Consider the following 19,856-nt stretch of genomic DNA (forward strand, 5'->3'; position numbering starts at 1 on the left):
CCAAAAACCAAAACAAAACGAGAGAACAAAGAGGGATTCACGCACACAAGGCCAATAAGAGTGTTTAGGTATAATCTTAAATCTATAAATTTACAAAATTAATTATTTTAGCTAATGTGATGTGAGGTGGTGGGGGTGGGGGGGGTTGTTATTAATTTTTACCAGCAGGGGGCGACCTCCTCCTAAAATGGCTGAACTGAAGTGCACTGGGAGAATCCGACAGCTGAGAACTGATGTTAACTCCTTCTGATGTTTGATTCCATCTCTGTTGGGTGCACTTTCTTCCCTACAAATAAAATAATAACAATAATAATAATAATAATTATTATAATAATAATAATAATAAAAACGCTGCATGCTTTGCCCGGAGAGCCTATAAAGGATGGCCTGTTGGTTTAATTACACACAGAGATGCAGCTGCGGTAAATAAATATCATCGCTCCCATCATGGACACAATGAAGCATGATTGTGATTTAGTGCGGCGGCTGAATGAAAATTGTGGGAATCCTCGTTATGGCTCAATTAATGATCGTTATCTCCGCGTGGAGATAAATGGCTCAATTAGCCTGGAGGCTTTTCTCCACGCGACCCTGTTATCCGACTTCCCGCGCTGGGAAAACTATAATCAATATTGATTCCTATTTAAAAAAAAAAAAAAAGAAAAAAAAAAGAAAAAAGAAAAATCGGCGCATCGATAAGCGGCTTAATTGGTTTGTTGTTGTTGAGCTGCTTGTCAATCACGTCCTCCGCTTTGAGGAGCGACTTTGCCGCAAGTTCTCGCGGTGACTTGGTTCGAAAGAGGAGCGCACGCACGCACGCACGGACTCACGGGGGCTCCGTGCGCGTGCTCCTCCACTTTGTCCGCGTTAGTTTTTTAAGCCGGGGGAGAGAGAGAGAGAGGTGTCTCGTGCGTATTTTCTCGTAGACTCGGCCACACTTACACGGAGGCGCGCGGTGGTGTAGTTTGCGGTTAAAGCCGCATTCGCTCGCGTGAATATAATTTTTTTTGTTTGTTTTCCGTCACAATTTATACAAAAAAAAGAAGAAGAGAATATTAGAAATAAAAAAAAAATAAAAAAAAGTGGACCGATAGAGCGAGAGAGAGAAAGAGAGAGAGAGAGAGAGAGAGAGAGAGAGAAGGAGGGAGGAATAACCAAAAACGCAACACGTATCCGGTGGGATCGCAGTCCTGAGAGAGAGAGAGACAGAGAGAGAGACAGAGAGAGAGAGAGGGGGGGAGACAAGAAGAAGAGGAAGACGGGAAAGATTTGACATTTCGTTCACAACAACGTGTTTCCGCTTCATAAAGAGGAATAATGAGGAACGTTTGGATAATTTTGACCCTCGGGCTGGCCGCCGTCCTCTCCGGGGAAAGGGTGAGTTTTTGTGGAGAGCAAACTTCCAGAGCTCCGCCGGTGGAGGGATAGAGGCAACTTGGGTCCACGTACTGCTGCTGCCCCCCCCCCCCCCCCCACCACCACGGAGATTTTTATTTTATTTTATTCATATTTCTTTTTATTTTTGTGCAGATTCTCGCCCATCTTTCTCTGTTACCGCTGCTGTAATTGAGTCATAACTGGGTTTTTCACCGCAGTTGGGACGCTGGTTGTTAATTTTCATTGAACCTCTGCGTTTGTGTTTCCACTTTGTAGGAGACTTCCGCAACAACACCACACATGTCTTTAGATCATTGAAAACACTAAAATACACTCGGCATCCTCTCAAAGATGCTGTAGAAGTCGATGTGCCTCTTTCATTCCTGCTCCAGAGGTTCCGTGTCTCATTTTCTGGTAACATGGAGCTGCTCTTTTAAACTAAAGACAGCATTTGGATTTCTCAGACATGTTTCTATCTGCTTGTTTTTACACCTCAAATACAACAGACTGAATTAACTGCCAGGTAATCAATAGCCAGGTAGGCTTTAAGGACAAAATTCACATGGAAACACTGAGAGGGCATCTGAGATAAAGGCTATGATCACAGAGCCCGGATGAAATCTACAGGAGAATCGTAGCTGTAAATCCACTGATGTTTTGTTGTTAAGATGCTGATTCCTTTTGACAGCTATGCCGGTTTTGGCATCATCGAGTAAATGCATTGTTATTGGAGCAGTAGAAGCTTATTAGAAAGATAAATCTTAGTTCGGCGTCCCTTCTGGTGGCAGGTGCTGAATTATTGGGACAAAAATGAACAGGGCTCCCCTGTGTAATTCCCCAGCTTTCATTCCGCACTTTCTCTCCCCCCCCCACCCCACCCCCCCCTTTCGCCCCTCTTATTGTAAAAAGCAGTTTGGTTTCAAAACTCATACAGTGTTTCTCCCTGTTGTTTCCTTTTAACCGGCTTCAGGTTCAGTCTGTGTGGTGCCCCTCGAACTGCGAGTGCGTCACCTTGCAAATTGGCCGGGTTGTTGGAATGACAGATTTTGGCACTTTCATGTGCAGCCCCTGTCATTATTGTCCCCTCCTGTTGTTTCTCTGTGGGTTGTGACTTGTCGCTTGGCGCAGTGCCTCCTCTGTTGGAGCCGCTTGTCCAATTAGCTGATTCAGACACTGTTGTTTTAATGACTCATTGTTTTGCATGAGGTCACCCTGAGTACATCTTTTAAAATGTTCTCTACAATTTTTCTACACCGAGGCTGTGTAGCTGTACACAACACTAAACGTCTCCAGTGGCTCCACAAACAAAGGGCAGATAAAGTACTACAAATGACAACCTCTGAAATACCTGTAGCGTCGAACGATCTATTGACATCTGACACAGTATCAGCAGCTAAAAATTTCCCAAAGGTACCATCTTTTCCAAAATTAAGTTGGATTGCAGTACATAACTATGTACATGTATGCACTACATATATTTAGTGGTCACCAAATGTATGACATCCCATGAGTTATTTTGGTAAAATGTGAAGTGGTTTATGACTGACAAAGACACACACAAGCGCTCACGCACACACTTCGAGCTGATCAATATCTTCCTTCCCTTTATCTGTGTCCCCTGAAGGCCCCAGTGGAACCTATACATGTGACATCGATTCTCAATATTAGTGCTGGTGGTGACCAGCAGTTGATAGCCCGCTGTAGGCACATCTGGCTGTGTTTTAATTACCCCATCGCGTCACAGGAGGTGCAGGATAATACTCAGTGGCTTTTGGAAAGTTCGAGCTGCCCCTGGCTCTGGAAAATGTCATCACCAAGCCAACCTTTGTTTTGTCGCCTACAATCCTATAAGGTCATGTCGTATGCAATGATTGTACTTTTGTCGAGGTACTCTTTATGCTCCTTTGACTTTCGTGTTTTGTTTTGCTTCGATTCTGTTCTGTTCTGCTGGAGTACTGCTTTGTACAACATGCGGCACAGTGGTAATGCTGTGTTATTATCATATCACACATTAGATGATGTCAGCCTAGCGAACATGGAGCTGCCGCGGTCTTCTCTCTCCCGCCGCTCTCTCCTCAGACGGCTTTTGTAACGTTTTCCACTCCCCTGCTTCCAAGAACTTTTGTGAGGGAGGAGGAAGCGTCTGCCTGGGCTAAGCTAGACTATATTAACCAGCCCACCCCGCCGTATTTCGGTGCACGCCACTCACCAGATGTTGCGGTCTGTAATTTGTGTCACGTTTTGGTGGGAAACGTGGGTGTTGTTCAACTCCCCGTACATCTGGGATTTACAGGAGGGGGGTTCTGGGTGCTGTCTCGCACTGATGCTGGACTCAAAGGAATCACTTCAGAAAGAGAGACAAAAGGAGAGGTGGAGGCTGGTTTTCGTGTGAGCTTCCAAGGCTGGATGAGGAAAACCTGAGGGGGAAAGGGAATCATCAGGTTGGAGGAAACAGCAGATATTCAGCATTAAATGGAATATATCTGTCCAATAGTGATTACACATATCTGCTAATATTTTTCACAGGCTGTTGCAGTGGACTGACACCATTCTTTGGGCAATGCAGAATGAAAGCTGTCTTAGTCTTTCCTCAAAAGGGCAAGTAAGGTCAGCGTTTTAAGATAAATTGTCATCAAATGGTCCAAAAGAAACAACACCCTAAAACAAAATAATTTCAGGGGTTAAAAGGCCAAAGCATCAAATACAAGGTTTCAACTTTTGAAGCCTTTTTTAGAAGGGAGAGGGAAAGGTGCAGGCTATGTACTATCAGGGGATGTGTTATCTTGATCCCACGGTGCTAGTCGAGTTTCATTTGCTGGCTTGAATGTTAGTTCTGTAACTTCTGTTTTGGTGGTGCTGAAATGAACAACAGTCTGATCTTCCTTTCAACTTAAGGCCATCTAATTCGTATTTGTAGAAAACTAACACTTCCTGAAAAGAATAGATAACCCTAACACTAATTCCTATTGGCTAGATAGATATGAAGGTCTTGTGAATCCTGAATGAATGTCCCTTTGAACTGCACTCAGTGTTTTGTTTTTTTTTTTTACCCTCATGACATCCTTTCGAAGGCTATCAAACTGAATTCAACACTTGGCTCATTATGTTGCACAGCACCGAGCTTTCAGATGTGTACGATGGAAATTTTCTTCAGTTTTCTGGTATGAAGGAAAGCAACATGTTTCATTCATCTTAAAACTCTTCATTTCCAATGCCATTCATGTTGAACAAGTAAAAAGCCAGTCTGTAGTGTGTGGGCAAAATATTTCCTCCCCTTTCTGTGATTCTTTCAACAGGAAGCAACATAGCAAAGAATAAACACAGGGATAAAAAAGACCAAATCAACATTGTAATATAAGTATACAAGGGTAATGATAGTGCAGAAAAATAAAACTATGTAGTGCCACACAGAAGCAGAGGCCATATGCTTTGCTGTGGCTGCAGCCTCTCCTGCTGTATATTTAATGATGCTCTTTTATTTTGCATTAACATTGAATTCCTCAAACTGAGGACCCGAAGCAGCTCTCTTGCATGCAACTGCCAGTTAGTTACTTTGACTGTGAAAAAGCTGCCACTTTCTTTCTTTTACCATTTATTTATTTTCAACAAAACAGCCACCAAGAGACACAGGAACACAGAGTTTCTTACTCAGTGGAGCAACCTACCTCTGTGCTAGTGTCCGACCCTTCAGGGGGTACATTTACTCTGTCCCTCTCTGTCTAGCATTATGTAATCGCTAATGGACTCCACAGAAGGCAAGGGCTGCTGGACCACTCAAAGCACAACAGCACCCCCCCCACCCCCCCCAAACACACACACCCTCTCATTTTCCCTGAATCCATCTGTGTCCACGCATGAACTCTTGTTTTGTCACCACACAGGCACACGCATACAAGCAGATAAACACACGTTAGCACACATTGTGTCATGCCTCCCCCGTCCCTCTCTACATTTCCTCCCCTCCTCCTGCCAAATCTCTGTGCCAGCATGGTCAAGATGCTGCCTGTCATTACCACACTGGATTGCAGAACAGCAGCACAGTATTTCCTCACAGGCAACTGGAAAGAATGAAAGGAAAGAATATATTTTCCTTTTTACACCCCATTTTACCCCTTCCCCTTCCCTTGAGATGCAACTGCCTGTCATTGAATTTGCTACCATCTGTGGGACGTATGTGTATTTAAAAGAACCTGACCCCCCTCCAGCCCCTTCTCCTCCTCCTCATCCTCCTCTCTTTTGTTGACGAATTAGAAGAGGCTTGTGCTTTGGCAGGAACTTGTGCATACTAGTGAAGACTTACAAATAGTCAAACTGTTGACGGCGCTTGTGTTTGTGTGTGCTGGTGTGCATCCATGCACTGTGGCCGTGTGTGTGTGTGTGTGTGTGTATATAGTCTACAGCCACATGTTTAAAATACACAGCCGTCCCAGCCACCGAGGCAGAGGAAAAAAACACATTTAGGAGATGCGGCTGCACCGAAAACCAGCGATGGCGGCGCTGGTTTTTATTGGGCCACGGCCATCTTCGCAGACTTATCGCAGGCTGCGGCAGTAGACAACAAAACCTGTGTGTGCATGTGGCAGTCTGGATGAAAATATTTAGACACAGTAGACCTGGAAGACTACTCTTTGTCTACTCTTTCCTCTGTTCCCACCCTCCTCTTCCCATTTTTCTTCTGTTTAATTTGCTTCGCAAATGGAAACTTCCTTGGCAGCACTGTGGTGAAGGGGGTTGTGGTTGTGACAAAGAGAAATGTTGAAAACCCTGTGTCAGGATGTCTGTTTTTGTTCTTTCTTTTCTTTCTCTCACTCTTTTTTTTTTTTTTTTAACTGCCCGCTGCCTTCCAGTTTCAGTCTGTAAGAGGAAAAAGAAGAGAGACATGTAGGAAAACGAGTGGGGGAAGAGTGTGAACTCTTCTTCCCTTTTGGTGTGCAGGTTTTCCCAGGCTAAGGCGGTGGGGGTGCCTGCCCGGTGCTTTGCTGTGCGAGGTGTGAAAAGTGCCTAACTTGGCAGGGGGTGAAATGATGGAGACAGACCCATGTGGTAAACAGAGTGCCAGTGTGTGTGTGACAACTTCACTGGTCTGCTTTATAAATACTTTGTTAGAATTTAGGAGTCAAGCATATTTATCTTTTCAATTACATTGAGAAAAGCATTGGACTTTCTTCTTTATGTATTATAAAAATGTCCTTGAATACATGTAGCTTCCTGTTATCAAACCATTATTGTTTTTGTTTTCACTTTTTCCTGCCATTATCAGTCAGCTCTCAGAATTTTTTTTTTATTTTTAAATTATTTTCTTCAGGAGAACAGACAAAAATTCGAAATATTCAGCTTATTATAATGAAAAACAAACAGTTCTGAAGTACTTGAATCTATTCGTTGTTGCTTTTTCCACCTTTTACTTTGTGCATCTGTGCATTGATGAACAGCAGCATTACTGAGTTCAAACTGCTGATTATATTCTATGGTCTCTATAAATCTTATACGCTAAACTCAAAATATACATATAGTTACGCTGTAATCACTCTAGCAAAGTGTTGGCAAGTCTGGAACAGAGATACAGAGTTCAAATATAAATACAATGAATAAATAAATGAAAATAAAATGGAAATCCGAGGAAAGCCTGACAATCTGCAACTTTCTGAAAGTTGCTGGGATAGCCCAGGTATGCGTGACCAAGGACATGAGCCAGTCTCTCTCATACTGTTTTTGTTTTGCACATTTGCTTCTTCTCAGTTTTTGTGAATGCAACAACATCAGTTGCCTGTGAGGAGAGTGTTTGGTTTTCGCAGTATGAACGACACGTCGTACAAAGTAGTTTAGCAGAGCGTACTTTACTGTGAGGGTGGTGTTAAATAATTTATAGTGTACAGAGAAGTCAAAGCACATAAAAATCAAAGGCGATGCAAGCTATTGTGAATATGAAAATCTCCATGCCCTGCTGCACCGTTTTTTGTTTTTTTTTTTTCGTTTATAGCTGGATTGAATGTCATTGGTGTGGATTGCGGTCAGTTAAAATTTTGTTGGTTTGCTTGTTAAAGAATGACGCGAAATCAAATGCTACTTATGAAACTGTCTTTGTTCTGCTGATTAGACAATGATTCGAGCGACAAAAATTGGTTCCATCTGTGAATTATCCAAAAACTGGCGGATATTTGAAGCAGTGATGTCAGCTAGGTTTTTTTTCTTCTTCTTCTTCTTTTCCTTCAGTCTAACTTCCCAAGATTTCAAGGCAAGGCACATTTAACACATCTGTGCTCGCTCATGTTTACGAGCGCGCTTTATCGCCTCTAAAAGGCGCCAAATTGATATCTGTGGTGGCATTCCTCCATGCGGAGAAATGTACTTCTGATGTCTGTTGTTTCCATTATTTCCCCCCCTCCATCTCAAATCAAAATGGCTGCGAATGAGCTAAAGCGCCTAAATCAGGCTTTCAATGCAGGGTGTATCACCGACTTGCAAATTACACTCCACGCAGTCACTTAATTTTCAAGCCGTCTTCATGAGAAAACTCAGCGATTCCAGAGGGTGTTTGGGAATGCAGATGAGCTGCAGAGGGAAATTCATTAGTCAACTCCCCACATAGCGCTGCCACTTTTTCCTCCAAATGCATGCTGGTGTGTAAACTCATCTCATTTTAGTGAAAAGCAGTGACTTAAAAGGCTCCAATTACGTGTTCATGAATATTCATCATTGACATGTGAGAACAAAAAAAAAAAAAAACCCAAAACAAAACAGGAGGTAGATGTAGTTTCCTTTCCTGCCTGTCTGTCTCCATGCGGTGTTCTTAGTAGACTCTGCAATACTGTCAGCTTTTAATAATTTCCTTTTGAGCACACAACCTGTAATTTAATAATAAGCCAGTTTTTCCATGCCTACAAAAACTTGCAATGGTTTCCAACACCCCACATATATCTGCCAAACACGAGTCGTTCAAGTCTTTGCTCATATATTCACATTGTAGTTTTTATTCCCAGTTTGATTTCAAAGGCGATGCCTCCTGCAGACTTGCCTCACTTCCTTATTTTGGTTTGGAGGAACGGTTGTGTCAAGGCCCCAACATCTGGATCCAGATGTTCCTGTGTAATGTTACGGCAGACGTCTGATATGTGAAAGTCTAAACTGTGACCGCATCATTCAGCCGGTCCAGGCAGTGACTCATGGTGTAAGGCTGAATGAGCTAAACTGGGGTACAAGAAATAAAATAAATCAATAGATAAATACTTGGCCAGTTCAGTTTCATTTGCTACTGAGGATCACACTGAAGGCCTTTTTTTACAAGCACCAAGCACCAAGTCTGAAACTAATCTATAGTCCTTAATGTGGTTTAGCTACATTACTCATTGTTCTTTTTCTTTCCCAAATGATTTTGCATTGGAAAAAGTAACACCTGTCAACACAGCTCCTGCTATGAATGAAGCCATAATCTCTATGGACTCTGTGATATTTCTCTTCCTTTATTTTTTTCTGCTGCCTGCCACCTCGTTTTCGTATCAGTATAAATACTGTGGAGAATTTCAACAAACTTAAAACATTAAATCACATCCTGTGTGACACAACTGTTTGGACAGCTAAACCCAGCAGAGTGGCATGTTTATCAGCATTGCCCCTCCACCCCACCCCTCCCATTCAGTTCTTCTTTGTGTTTTAGCTCAAATCTGATTTTGCTGTCCTGCTTTGGAAAGAGCATAGTTTTTTGTTTAATTTTTTAACTTGATGGTTTAAGCATAGTGAAGCAGCATAACTTTGACATAATCAAGTGACAGAGACGTGATTGAAAAGGCTGGTGAGCAGACCACGAGACAAGATAATTTTGTTAACTAATATAATGGGCAAAAAGGAACTGAAAACCTTAGCAGACTTTATTGCATTTTCTTAACAGTATTTCTTTAGTTTGTTAGCTGACGTTACATATGTACCATACCAAAGGAAATTAGGTTATGGTAGCAAAACAAGTGTATAAACTGAGAGATGTAAGAGTGAGTTTATGCTATTTCTATTTTTAAAACATTACATAGTGGAATTTTTTTTTTAAACTGTGCTATTTGGTAGGATCCTGATTACCAGTTTTGATTTATTAATTTCTTTCTTTTTGGGTTAAAACCATTATTTTCTCAATTTAAGTATAAAATGACGGGGAAAAAATGCCCTCACAGAGTGAAATCCGCAAACAGCTGCCCAACAGTCTAAAATCCCAAAATATTAACATTACACACACGAGACGAAGAAAAGCGACAAAGCTTAACATCGCTTAAGAACAAGCTTAAACCATCAAATATATGGCATGTTTTTTCATCTCAAAGATCTTTATCAACATCTAGACTGCTCTTTGTAATTCCAGTGGATAGTCACCATTATACAATGTTTTAATATTCTTAAAATTTCAGTGACGTATACAATGAACTTTAGCTCAGATCTTCTCATGCCTCATAGTGCCCCTCTGCTGTGGAGGTTGACGTGATCACAGCCATTAATTTGGCGATTTTACCAGGCGAGTTAATCTTTACTAATGCATTCTGTTAACAGCCATCTGTGTTCTCAGCACTGACTGTAAACCCTTTCAGCAGGGCACCACGCAGCATTCAGCACCCAAGCAGTCAGTCCTCCATTACGCCGAGGGATTGGGTTTATTATTCAGCCCAGAGAGGCTTTAGACCAGGGGAACCGTGTCAGATGGAATCCATTTTGATTTTAAATGCAAATACCGCTGACATGCTCATTGCCGGCGCTCTCCTTTTTGGGCGCGACCACACAGCAGAGCTCTTGATGGGTGGAAAATTTCATACAGAGATTCCTAAACAAACAGAAGCTGCGAGTCAAAATGTGTCCTGTCCGCAGTCAGGTCCGTGGTTGACCTTTTAACCTCTTTACTGGAAGTCGAGTTTTGCACGCTTGACCGTTTTGACGTGGCAGGCGTTTTACTGGGCTTTGGGGCATGGACGTTTTAACACTGAACACAGCTAAAACTTCTGAGGACATTATTACTTTTGTGTTAACAGCTGGCAAACTGTGAAGCAGCTTTTCTGTTATCCTATCTGACACTCTGTCTCTCCTTCTTTGGTTTTCTCCCTCTCGCTCCGTCTTACTTTCAAGCGGCCCCCCAACCCCAAAGCTAAGCCCTTTTGACAGTGTCATCAGCCAAGGTCACTGCTTGACTTTTAATTCGTGTCGTTTCCCTGCTACGGTTAAACCGATTTTCATGGTGTAATGGAGGCAGCCAGGCAGAGTGCAAAGCTTGATTACTTTGATGATGATAATTTGTTTAATCAAGTGATTGGGTGGCTGAGAGAAATTGCTGCATGAGCGCTACCCTCCAGCTTCAGCAGGATATCCTTTTTGTCTGTGGAGCCAGCGAACGCTTGAGCCAACTGGCTTTCCAGTGCCGTCTCTGTAGGGGTTTCCAGATTCATGACAAAGAATTAAATAGCGAATAATAAGAGAATGAGGGAAGTTTTAAGCTCTAAGCTCTACAACTTTTTAGCTAAACTTAAGTGATTGTATCCTTTCCCAGCAGTACTCTTCACTTAAGCCTTTAAATGATATTAAAGCAAATGCAGGAGCAATGATTCTTAATTTTCTCTGTTGAAATCAAATTTAAAGGTATTCTGTGGGGATGCAAACATGTTTGTTCATTTACAAGAAAACTTTCAGGGAAGGAAAACGTCACTTATCTAGTGGCCATGTGTTCCTAATTAGATTAATATGAGGGCAGCATCACACCACACTTTTTTTAATTGTTACAGCAGGTAGAACTAAGTAATGTTCTCCAACCTGCTGTGGCGTAGGTATCAAATTTCAGTCACAGTGTTGAATGAAGGCAAATTTAAGGAAAGATTTTGCAAATGAAGTTGAGTGCATTTGCATCTTGGTGCTAGTTTCCATTTCCGAATCATCACCCACCAATTTTACTCATCAGAATCACTGCATTAATCATGGAAAGAACTACTAAGTCTGTGACAGCAGTCTAGTTTTATCAACTGTGAAAAAATAACTTAACTTGAGCTTGGAAAGACAAACTAGGTGCCTGGAGGAAATTACACAGACACTCAACGGGCAGGAACAGTCTACCAAAACAACACAATGTCTCAATATCTCGCTGCTTCACTGATCTTTAACATCCTGAAAGTTAGTGCTGGTTTATCTTAAGTCTACAACAAAAGAGGTCTATTTCACATGTAATTACAAGCCTTCATGGCGACTTTTGGCATACGATGATAGAAAGACACTACTTGTTATATCAACATTTGCATTTTCTTTACTTGCTGCATTTACTCTGCCTTGCTTTCAAGATTCATTTTCAACAGTGTGTGGTTATACTGCACTGCCCCTTGTCAACACAACGCATCGAATGACCTCCACTCCTCTCAACACAGTAGTCACAGACACAGCCTCCACATTCACTGAAACAATGCACAGCTCTAAAGGGTCTCTTAGAGATTTTTGAGGATGACTGTGTGCTGTTGCTGCTTCTGCTTTTGCTTAGTGTGACTTAATGACCACAAGAGGCTTTATGACAAGTTTTCTTAGACCTGCAGTGCAAAAGCTACTGGAAACATCTGCTGTCTGGTGGGTTTTTGATAGTGGCTCTTCTTTACTGTGGGAAGCATCACCACAACCTCTGCCTCCCAGCTTTCACAACATGTCTCCTTCTTTTTTTACTTGAGAGATCGGTCTTTAAACTTTTTGCGTTCAGATACCATCTCTTTGAGCTGAACATGAGCTGAAAGTCTGTATCATAACTTCTTTTTTGTATTTCCTTCCTTAAAACCACTCATTAATGTCTGTCTTGGGACCTCTGTATCCTCAGCCCATCAGTTGCAAGTTGCTACAGTAAGACCTGGAGCATAGGGTGGAGCATCAGTCAGCCAGCATCTTTCAGAAGCTTTCAGGAAACTGCAAGTTTCAGAAACCACACATTCCTGCAGAATTACAGCACAGGGAAAGAATGGACAAAGGCCATATCGTGAGCAAGGGAGCAGAGGTTTGGCAGATACATTAAAAGCCATTTTTAGCTTCAGGAGTTTTCTTAGTGATCTGGGTCCTCCATCCAAAAAAGAGAGCACAAAAAATCTAGTGAAAGAGGTATGAAAGATCTGACTTTGCTAATTGTGTGTTCTCTCAGCTGAAAGTGTGTTTTCTGCCTTGATAAACTGGCACACTTTGAAAGTCACATCTTATTCTTCCACAGACGTCATTAAAGATTGAAAATGCAGTTGAGCACTGGCAGAAGTACTGGGCTTATTTTGGTGCCAGAATTCAATTATTTACAGAAAATGGAGCATGAATAAGAATTTTACCTCATCCTTTTCAAATATGAGCCTGAGCAAACACCAAATTAAATAAATAATGATGATAATAAGAATCATAAAAAAAGACAAAAAAGACAAATTATCACCAAGAAGGCAAAACAAGATTATTTGTTACTGCATTTGGGATGAACACCTCATCCCTTCAAGTGTGAGTGTGATGTCTCTTTACATAAACAGAATATAAAAAGCAGCAAGTCTTTCCAGTTGTGTGCTCATCAAAGCCGAAGTAGAACGTGTAAGGCACCCAGGAAAGATGTGTTTTTACTCATATTTCTGATCTCACTTGTGGGCTCTGTGTTGTTTGGGCGATAAGAGAAGAATGTATTTTGCGTCAAGCAGCTGGCCTGCATATGTAAAACATGGAAGTATTTTTCTTTTGTTGTGGAGCAGTTTGTTTTGTGCCGGAACTGAGTAGACGGAGTTGCGGTGTTCCTGTCAAACATCACTCATATACACAAAGAGAAACGCACACAGATGTGCAAGGACTTCCTCTGTGTATGATTGGTGAGTACGGGCTGCCTTAGGGATCAAGTACCAAACAAAATCACAGTTGTTATTTGACAGTGGAGAAATGGCTGGTTTATGAACTGGGGGAAGTTTTGTCTAGATTGCTGCTGCATGTAAACACCAATTTTCCACTGGCCAGCAGTAGAACGATGTTAGCTTGAGAATATATTCACTTACTTATCTGCATTATTTTTTAGTAATTTTACAGATTGCTTATGTTCCAAACCAAAACTGAACTAAATTTATGACACATGGCGATGAAAACCAGCAAGTCTTCACATTTGAGAAGCTCAAACATGCCAATGGTTGGATTTCTTACCGGTAATTCTTTCAAATGATTTTCCTGCAAATCAATTTATGGATTAACCAGCGTGTCATTTTGGTTTGCCCTGCCTGTACCGAATGAGTTAAGCTCTTATTGACACACTTTACTGAACAGACGTTGAGCTGCAGCGAGGGTGCCGATATGTGCACGCCAAGTTTGATTTGGTTTGGACTACACTGCTAAGAGGGGCTGAAGTGCTCTCAAGCCACAGCATGCTAATCTTCTGCATGTGCTAACTTAACCTCAGGTGACTTTCTAACACTGTTAATCCACACAGGTACCAGTGTCACAGCGGGCTGTGGCTTCATGCTCTCAGCAGGAACGTCAGGATTTGCATATGTTCAAGGCGTGCTGATTTGACAATGCAATCATTGCTTTAACTACAAATGAAATGAGAGAATGTATTGTATATAATCCTGGTTTTACAGGGTTCAGCAGGTTTATGGGTACACATTAACAGTGCAATAATCAACCTCCGCATTTGGCTCATAAGGCCTATGTTGGTGGGCCTTACAGTACTTTAAACTTCCTGCGAGAATTAAACCTGCACCTCAGTAATGATGCCAAGAAAACATTACTGTGCGTTGAAAATAATTCCTCCTTCAGATATTTTAGTGTTCCTCCTCCAAAGTTTTTAGTATCGACAGAGACTGGAGATTAGAGAACCTGTGTGGTTGTGGACCTCTAAACTCTTTCTTCACTGCATGCTGCATAGCTCATGTACCCATAATTAGACTGTGTCATTAATGTGCAATTACATGAGTCATGCTTAGCCCACGTTGCATCCACTCATTGTCACTGAGAATTCTGGATCCAATTGAGAGCTGACTTTTATTTATCTCCACATTTTCCATCTTGTGAATTTGCTGTCTTCTTTTCCTTTCTCTACCTACCTCTAGTAAGACTTGAAGGCTCTAAATGATGAAAGGATAGATCCACAATATTTTAGGTCTGTCTCCAAATGGACATGTGGTCAGATCTCCAAATGGACATTTTGTTTGGTTTGCTTTAATCATTCTTCGTGTAAATATGAGCCCTTAATAGATCTATTTTTAAATCCATTTTGATGCAAGAGATGGGGGAACAAAATCCAGAGTCGTCTTTTTGTTCAAAAATACACTTCAAAGTTCAACTGAAACTAATATGATGCTCTAGCAGTCCTCAGTTTCAAAGCCTCTGCGCCTTCAACACCCCTCATTAGATACTGTCTAGGGAAACAAACAGTCAGATTTGTCCTAAATAGGCTGTAACTTGGAAAGACCCTTAATCGAGCTGTTTAGCTCAGGCTGCTGAAATGTCACATAAACTCAAAACTTTGGCCCAAAATGTAAAACTTGATTGATTAGAGCGAGCAAAACCTACCGCAGTACTTTCAGCTTTTGGCAAGACATTATACCACCACTCACCCTCAGAGCGTCACCTGACAGCCTGTTTTTAACAGCCAAGCCACTTCAGGAAAAGAATGACTGACAAGATGAAAGTTCATTGGTAAATATGAGAATGAACTGAAGTTAGCTCCTGGATTTTAATGAACACAGTTTACATGAAACCATAGTTCTTAGCATGTTTACTCTCCAGTGTTTGGTATTGCATTTTGCCTTTGGTTTAAATAAAGGAGGATTACAGTGTCTTTGGACAGACTTCTTTTTTTTTTTTTTTTTTTTTTGCCAGAGCTTAACACAGTAGTGACCAGCACATCTACATCTGCAGCAGTCATCCATCCAACATTATCATGCAAAATGCTGCCCCTGACTGGATTAGAGACAGGGGATGAAATCCTCTTTAAACATAACAAAACACAGATGGCAAGTGTTTCCACTCCATCATTAAAGCAATAACACACACAGCGCTCTAACTTTGTTGTGCTTAGTTCAGGCTGAGTTGCTCTATGATCTAATATATGTTTAGGTTGTATTCAACCCCCTATGCATTATTATCTGGAAACAGTTCCGTCATACAAATCTGTTTTCAGCCTGTATCTGTGTCATTTTTTTTTTTTTTTTTATCCTTACAAAATGTAATTTAAGATGCCTCCTGCCACCCAATTTGAACAGCGTGCGCTTGACCACATATGCACAGTGACCCAGATTCACTGGCTAGCTGACTATTAATAAAGCCCTGTGCAATGCCACAATGTAGGTGGCGGCGCTTTGGATTCACGCAGACGGCTGCCAATAGCCATGGACTTAGCGTCAGAGCACACCATACCTGCTGTTACTTAGAACTTGGAAAGTGCACGTCTGAGTTTCATTGTGCCGTGAGCGCGAGCTAAGGCATTCTTTTCATCTGACAGGCAGGGAGTCTGCTGCTCTGTGAGTGAGGGTAGTGAGGGTGGAGAGCAGGCAGACACAGGAGGCGAGAAACAAGACAAAGAGATGGCTTGTTAGGAAATTAGACAAATTGATGCTGTTAAAAAATGACAGCCATGACACCTTTTTGTCAAGATTCGCAGTCTTGCTAATTTGTCTGACTGAATAGATGGTGCAGATTGTAACTTTTAATTATCCAATCTCCACAGTGGCTTGACAGAAGTATTAATTTTCTTGTTTGATTATAACACTTTTCATACTATTGAATTGAATACTATTATGAGATGGGTTTTGTAAGTTAAAAAATAAAAGACGTAAAAAAATAAGGATCGTTTTAAGATGTTCTGCACATTTAACTATTTCACACATTTTGTAAATCAATCCATTTTGTTAAGCAGTTTTGTATTAAAACAACATTTTTTTCCTCAGATCTGATAGACCTGATGCTTCGGTGAGTGTCATGCCAACAACAACAGACGCCCACACTCACATGTACACCAGTTTACATACAAACAGGCTCACTGCTGGTTGGGATTAGCCCTGGATAATGGGATCAGAGATCACCACCTGCCGCTCCTCTCATCCCTCCTTTGCCTCTTTATTCCATATGTTTATCCATTCTTTAAATCATCACTGTCCCCTTCCTCTCCTATCTACGTTCCCTCTTTCGGACACTTAGAATGTGTGTGACTTTTTTGATTATGCTCCTTAATCATCTTAGTGCCCTTCCTGTCTTTACATAGCTAACACATTACCCTGAGCTAGAAGTGATACCACTGACTAAAGGGCTGAATTTCTCCTTTTTCATTTTCTGGATTATATTTATTCTTCTGTAACTTCTCACTCATCCTCTTTATCTTTCTCCCTGCACCAATGTCTTTCTCCTCCATCACTCCCATCATCACGTTACAGGTTCCTCCCCCTCACACTGTAGTCCTGCGGCCCTGCCGACTCCCTTGAGCCCAAATCCTCTTAAGGAAAAGGCCTGGATAGGAATTCAATTGCTGCACCACAAGGATTGAACCAGATCAGGCGACAAAGCAGCAAAATCATTCTCTCTCCCCCTCTCTTTGTCTCACCCCAACACCGCACCCCAGCCCTCCTCCCTCCTTGCATGCCTTTGCCTCATCTACCTCCCTCTCTCTCACCCCTCTGGCTTTCATCTCAGATGATAAAGGCAGAGCTGGCAGTGGTGAGAGATTGCCGCCCTGGATGGAGGAATGTGGTACCTCGTCTTTTTTTTTTTTTGCCCTGCACACTGATAAGTGCATAAACGGTCCATATGCACTGACAGAAGTGGAAATTCGGTGTATTTAATTATAAACTTTGGCTATCTGGACTTCCACTCCTCTAGGCATATATTTGTGCTGCAACCATTAATTCATGTCGTTCAGACCAGATTGTAGCTGTCAAGCAGCAAAGCACTGCAGCTTTTCGGGTAAATAAAATCTGATCAAATTATAACTCAAACCTCAGACTCCCAAACTGCATCTCCACATCCTGCTCCTTCATCTCCATTCCCATCCACTATATCTTGTATTCTATGTGGTGAGTAAGACTTGGGCCAAACTTTGACCTGCAGAGTCCTCCAGAGAGCTTTCATGTTGCAGTGTTAATGATTTGGCAATGAAGAGCTCAGAGTTTTTCTTTTCTCCTGTTGGCAGCAGATTGGTAAAAAAAAAAAAAAACCCACATACGTAGACCCAGAGATGCTAAAGCGAGGAGGAAAAAAGCTGAACTATATCAAACTTGGACCTGGTGATTCATCCACATTCATCCCTTAAGCAAACACATACACACACTTTTCCTTTCTGTGCATATACATACAGCATGTGAGCACACAACTACACTAAAGCTAAAAACACACCAGAATCACTCATACACCATGCCCTTGCACATTTTTCTTTTTATAGCTAATACTAGTGAACTACACAAGCTTTTAAAAAGGTAGACTTGATCGAAAACATGCTGCCCTGATATTGACAAAGTGAAAACCTGGCAGCGCGAGGTGTGAGACGTGTTGTGTGACATGGAACACTAAAGGATTGTGTTGCTGGCAGCAGCCACTAATAGCACAAATCGCTGGCAACCCATCTATTAAAAAAAATAAAATAAAAAAATGTTGGCTTTGTTTTTCACTGAAAAACTGAATGCTGTATACTCAGTGTCCTGACAACTAAGAAACTAATTGATCTGTTTTGTGTTGAAGGCACTGTTTTTCAATCATGCTCATTTGACAGCTAAAAATGAATTGACCCTTCACCTTGTTGTTCTCTAAGAGTTGATTAGCTTAGCTCTAAGTCTGGAGCACATGATCTGTGATTAATAACACTGAAACAACGGCATGTGCATGCCATTGTTTCAATGATTAAGGGTAGTGAGTTTAAAACACTTAACACTCCCTCTTTATGTTCAACATCAAGTGTGTGCCAGGCATACAACAGCTAATAGGAGACGGGAACAGAATGTTATTCACGTGTATGTTTGTGTTTGCCAGATTGAACTCTAGAAAATTAAGACATTTGGTGTGCGTTGCTTTCGGTATGAAATTTTCATGATAAGCATTCGGTTATACTTGAACAGCAGTTCACCTCAAGAACAAAGAACGCAAACACAAAGCATGCAAAGCGTCATGAAACAAATTCATGCACATACACAAAGCCTAATTATAGTAATGGGGTTCAAACAAAATACATTCCTATAGTGTGTGTGTGTGTGCTTTGTTGACAAAGTGCAGTCAGCGGTGCAGGTCACAGAGCTCCGACTGACCCCATGTGCTTCTCAGGTCATTGTGATTCTATACTGTTGTATTTGTGTGTGTGTGCGCGTGTGTGTAATGTGTAGTAGAGAGAACACACACCTACACATACACACACATTTGCTCATATATCTACAAATATTTGCATGTGCACACAAATATTCATTTCAGTTGACTCATCCAGCAGCAGCAGCAGCAGGAGCAGGAGCAGGAGCACCTGTGTCAGAGCTGGAATGGTTGATATTGTTGGCCTGTTGTGGATTCAAAGGCTGCATTCATCCCTTTCCAGAGTACTGACTGACACACTGACGACCTGATAGTGTGTGTGTGTGTGTGTGTGTGTGTGTGTGTGTGTAAAGTAGAAAGTGAGAAGGCTGCATATGCTCATGCTGTATGAGTATAGGTCATTACACAGGCCAAATCAACAGTTTATAGTTTGCCTGTCCATGGACATGTGGCAGCTCATGTGTTCATATACACCTGATGTGTTTGTGTGTGGGTCTGTTTATGTATCCAAGGCACTGCACTGGCAGTGTGTGTTCGCCTGTGGCGCAGGTGTGTGTATGCACAGCAGAGGCTTATATAACTAATGTTGTGATTGATCTCAGCTGGGAGCTCTGTAAAAAGCTTTTCAGTTCTTCACTGCTGTTAAATAATAGTATGTAAATTAATTTATGCGAATAAAGAATAATTCTAACTGATCTCTAAATCCATGTGTTGAACTGATTTATAAGAAAAAAACATGCAAAACATATGGACCTGAAATGTTGCGTTGTTGCAAAGCTTTTGAAGTCCACAGTTTATAGTTCTGTTGTGACCACTAAAGGGCCATTTGGGCAATATGTTACAGCAGCTGTAGCTTATTCATTCCCAAAATGTCAAGGAAGTGGAGAAATATGCACCGGTGTCGCATTGGTCCCACCAGTGGGGGTCAAAGGTCATAAGCGTCTGTCTTCCACGGTTGGAGAGGTTTCATGAGGAGGAGACATAGCTTTAGAAGTGACTCAAAAACATAGTTTTTAAAAATACACCTTCCATTGATCGTTTTTAAATAATAATAAAAAGAACAACATGTATGAATTAATATGTATTTCTACATCCTAATATTTACGGATGGGTATTGCACTGTAAAATAAATTGAATTACTCCCTTGAATTACTTTCACCATTCATGCGGACAATCATCTCAATCATTCAAAATGAAAACCGTGAAATATGACCACCACAATCTACCGCAGTGTGATGTCTTCAAAGTGCCGATTTAGTCTA

General features: G+C 41.5%; 1 protein-coding gene across 1 annotated transcript in view; it reads left to right on the forward strand.

Moving 5' to 3' along the window:
- The first annotated feature begins 903 nt into the window (after positions 1 to 903).
- sdc2 (syndecan 2) overlaps positions 904 to 19,856 on the forward strand; it is a 39,260-nt gene continuing 20,307 nt past the window's right edge. Inside the window, exon 1 of the mRNA XM_029514951.1 lies at positions 904 to 1,377. Within this exon, the coding sequence (XP_029370811.1) occupies positions 1,318 to 1,377 (60 nt within the window). The 5' untranslated portion in view covers positions 904 to 1,317. The remainder of the gene's footprint in view (positions 1,378 to 19,856) is intronic.

Source organism: Echeneis naucrates, chromosome 11, assembly GCF_900963305.1.
Source record: "Echeneis naucrates chromosome 11, fEcheNa1.1, whole genome shotgun sequence".
NCBI classification, from domain to species: Eukaryota; Metazoa; Chordata; class Actinopteri; order Carangiformes; family Echeneidae; genus Echeneis; species Echeneis naucrates.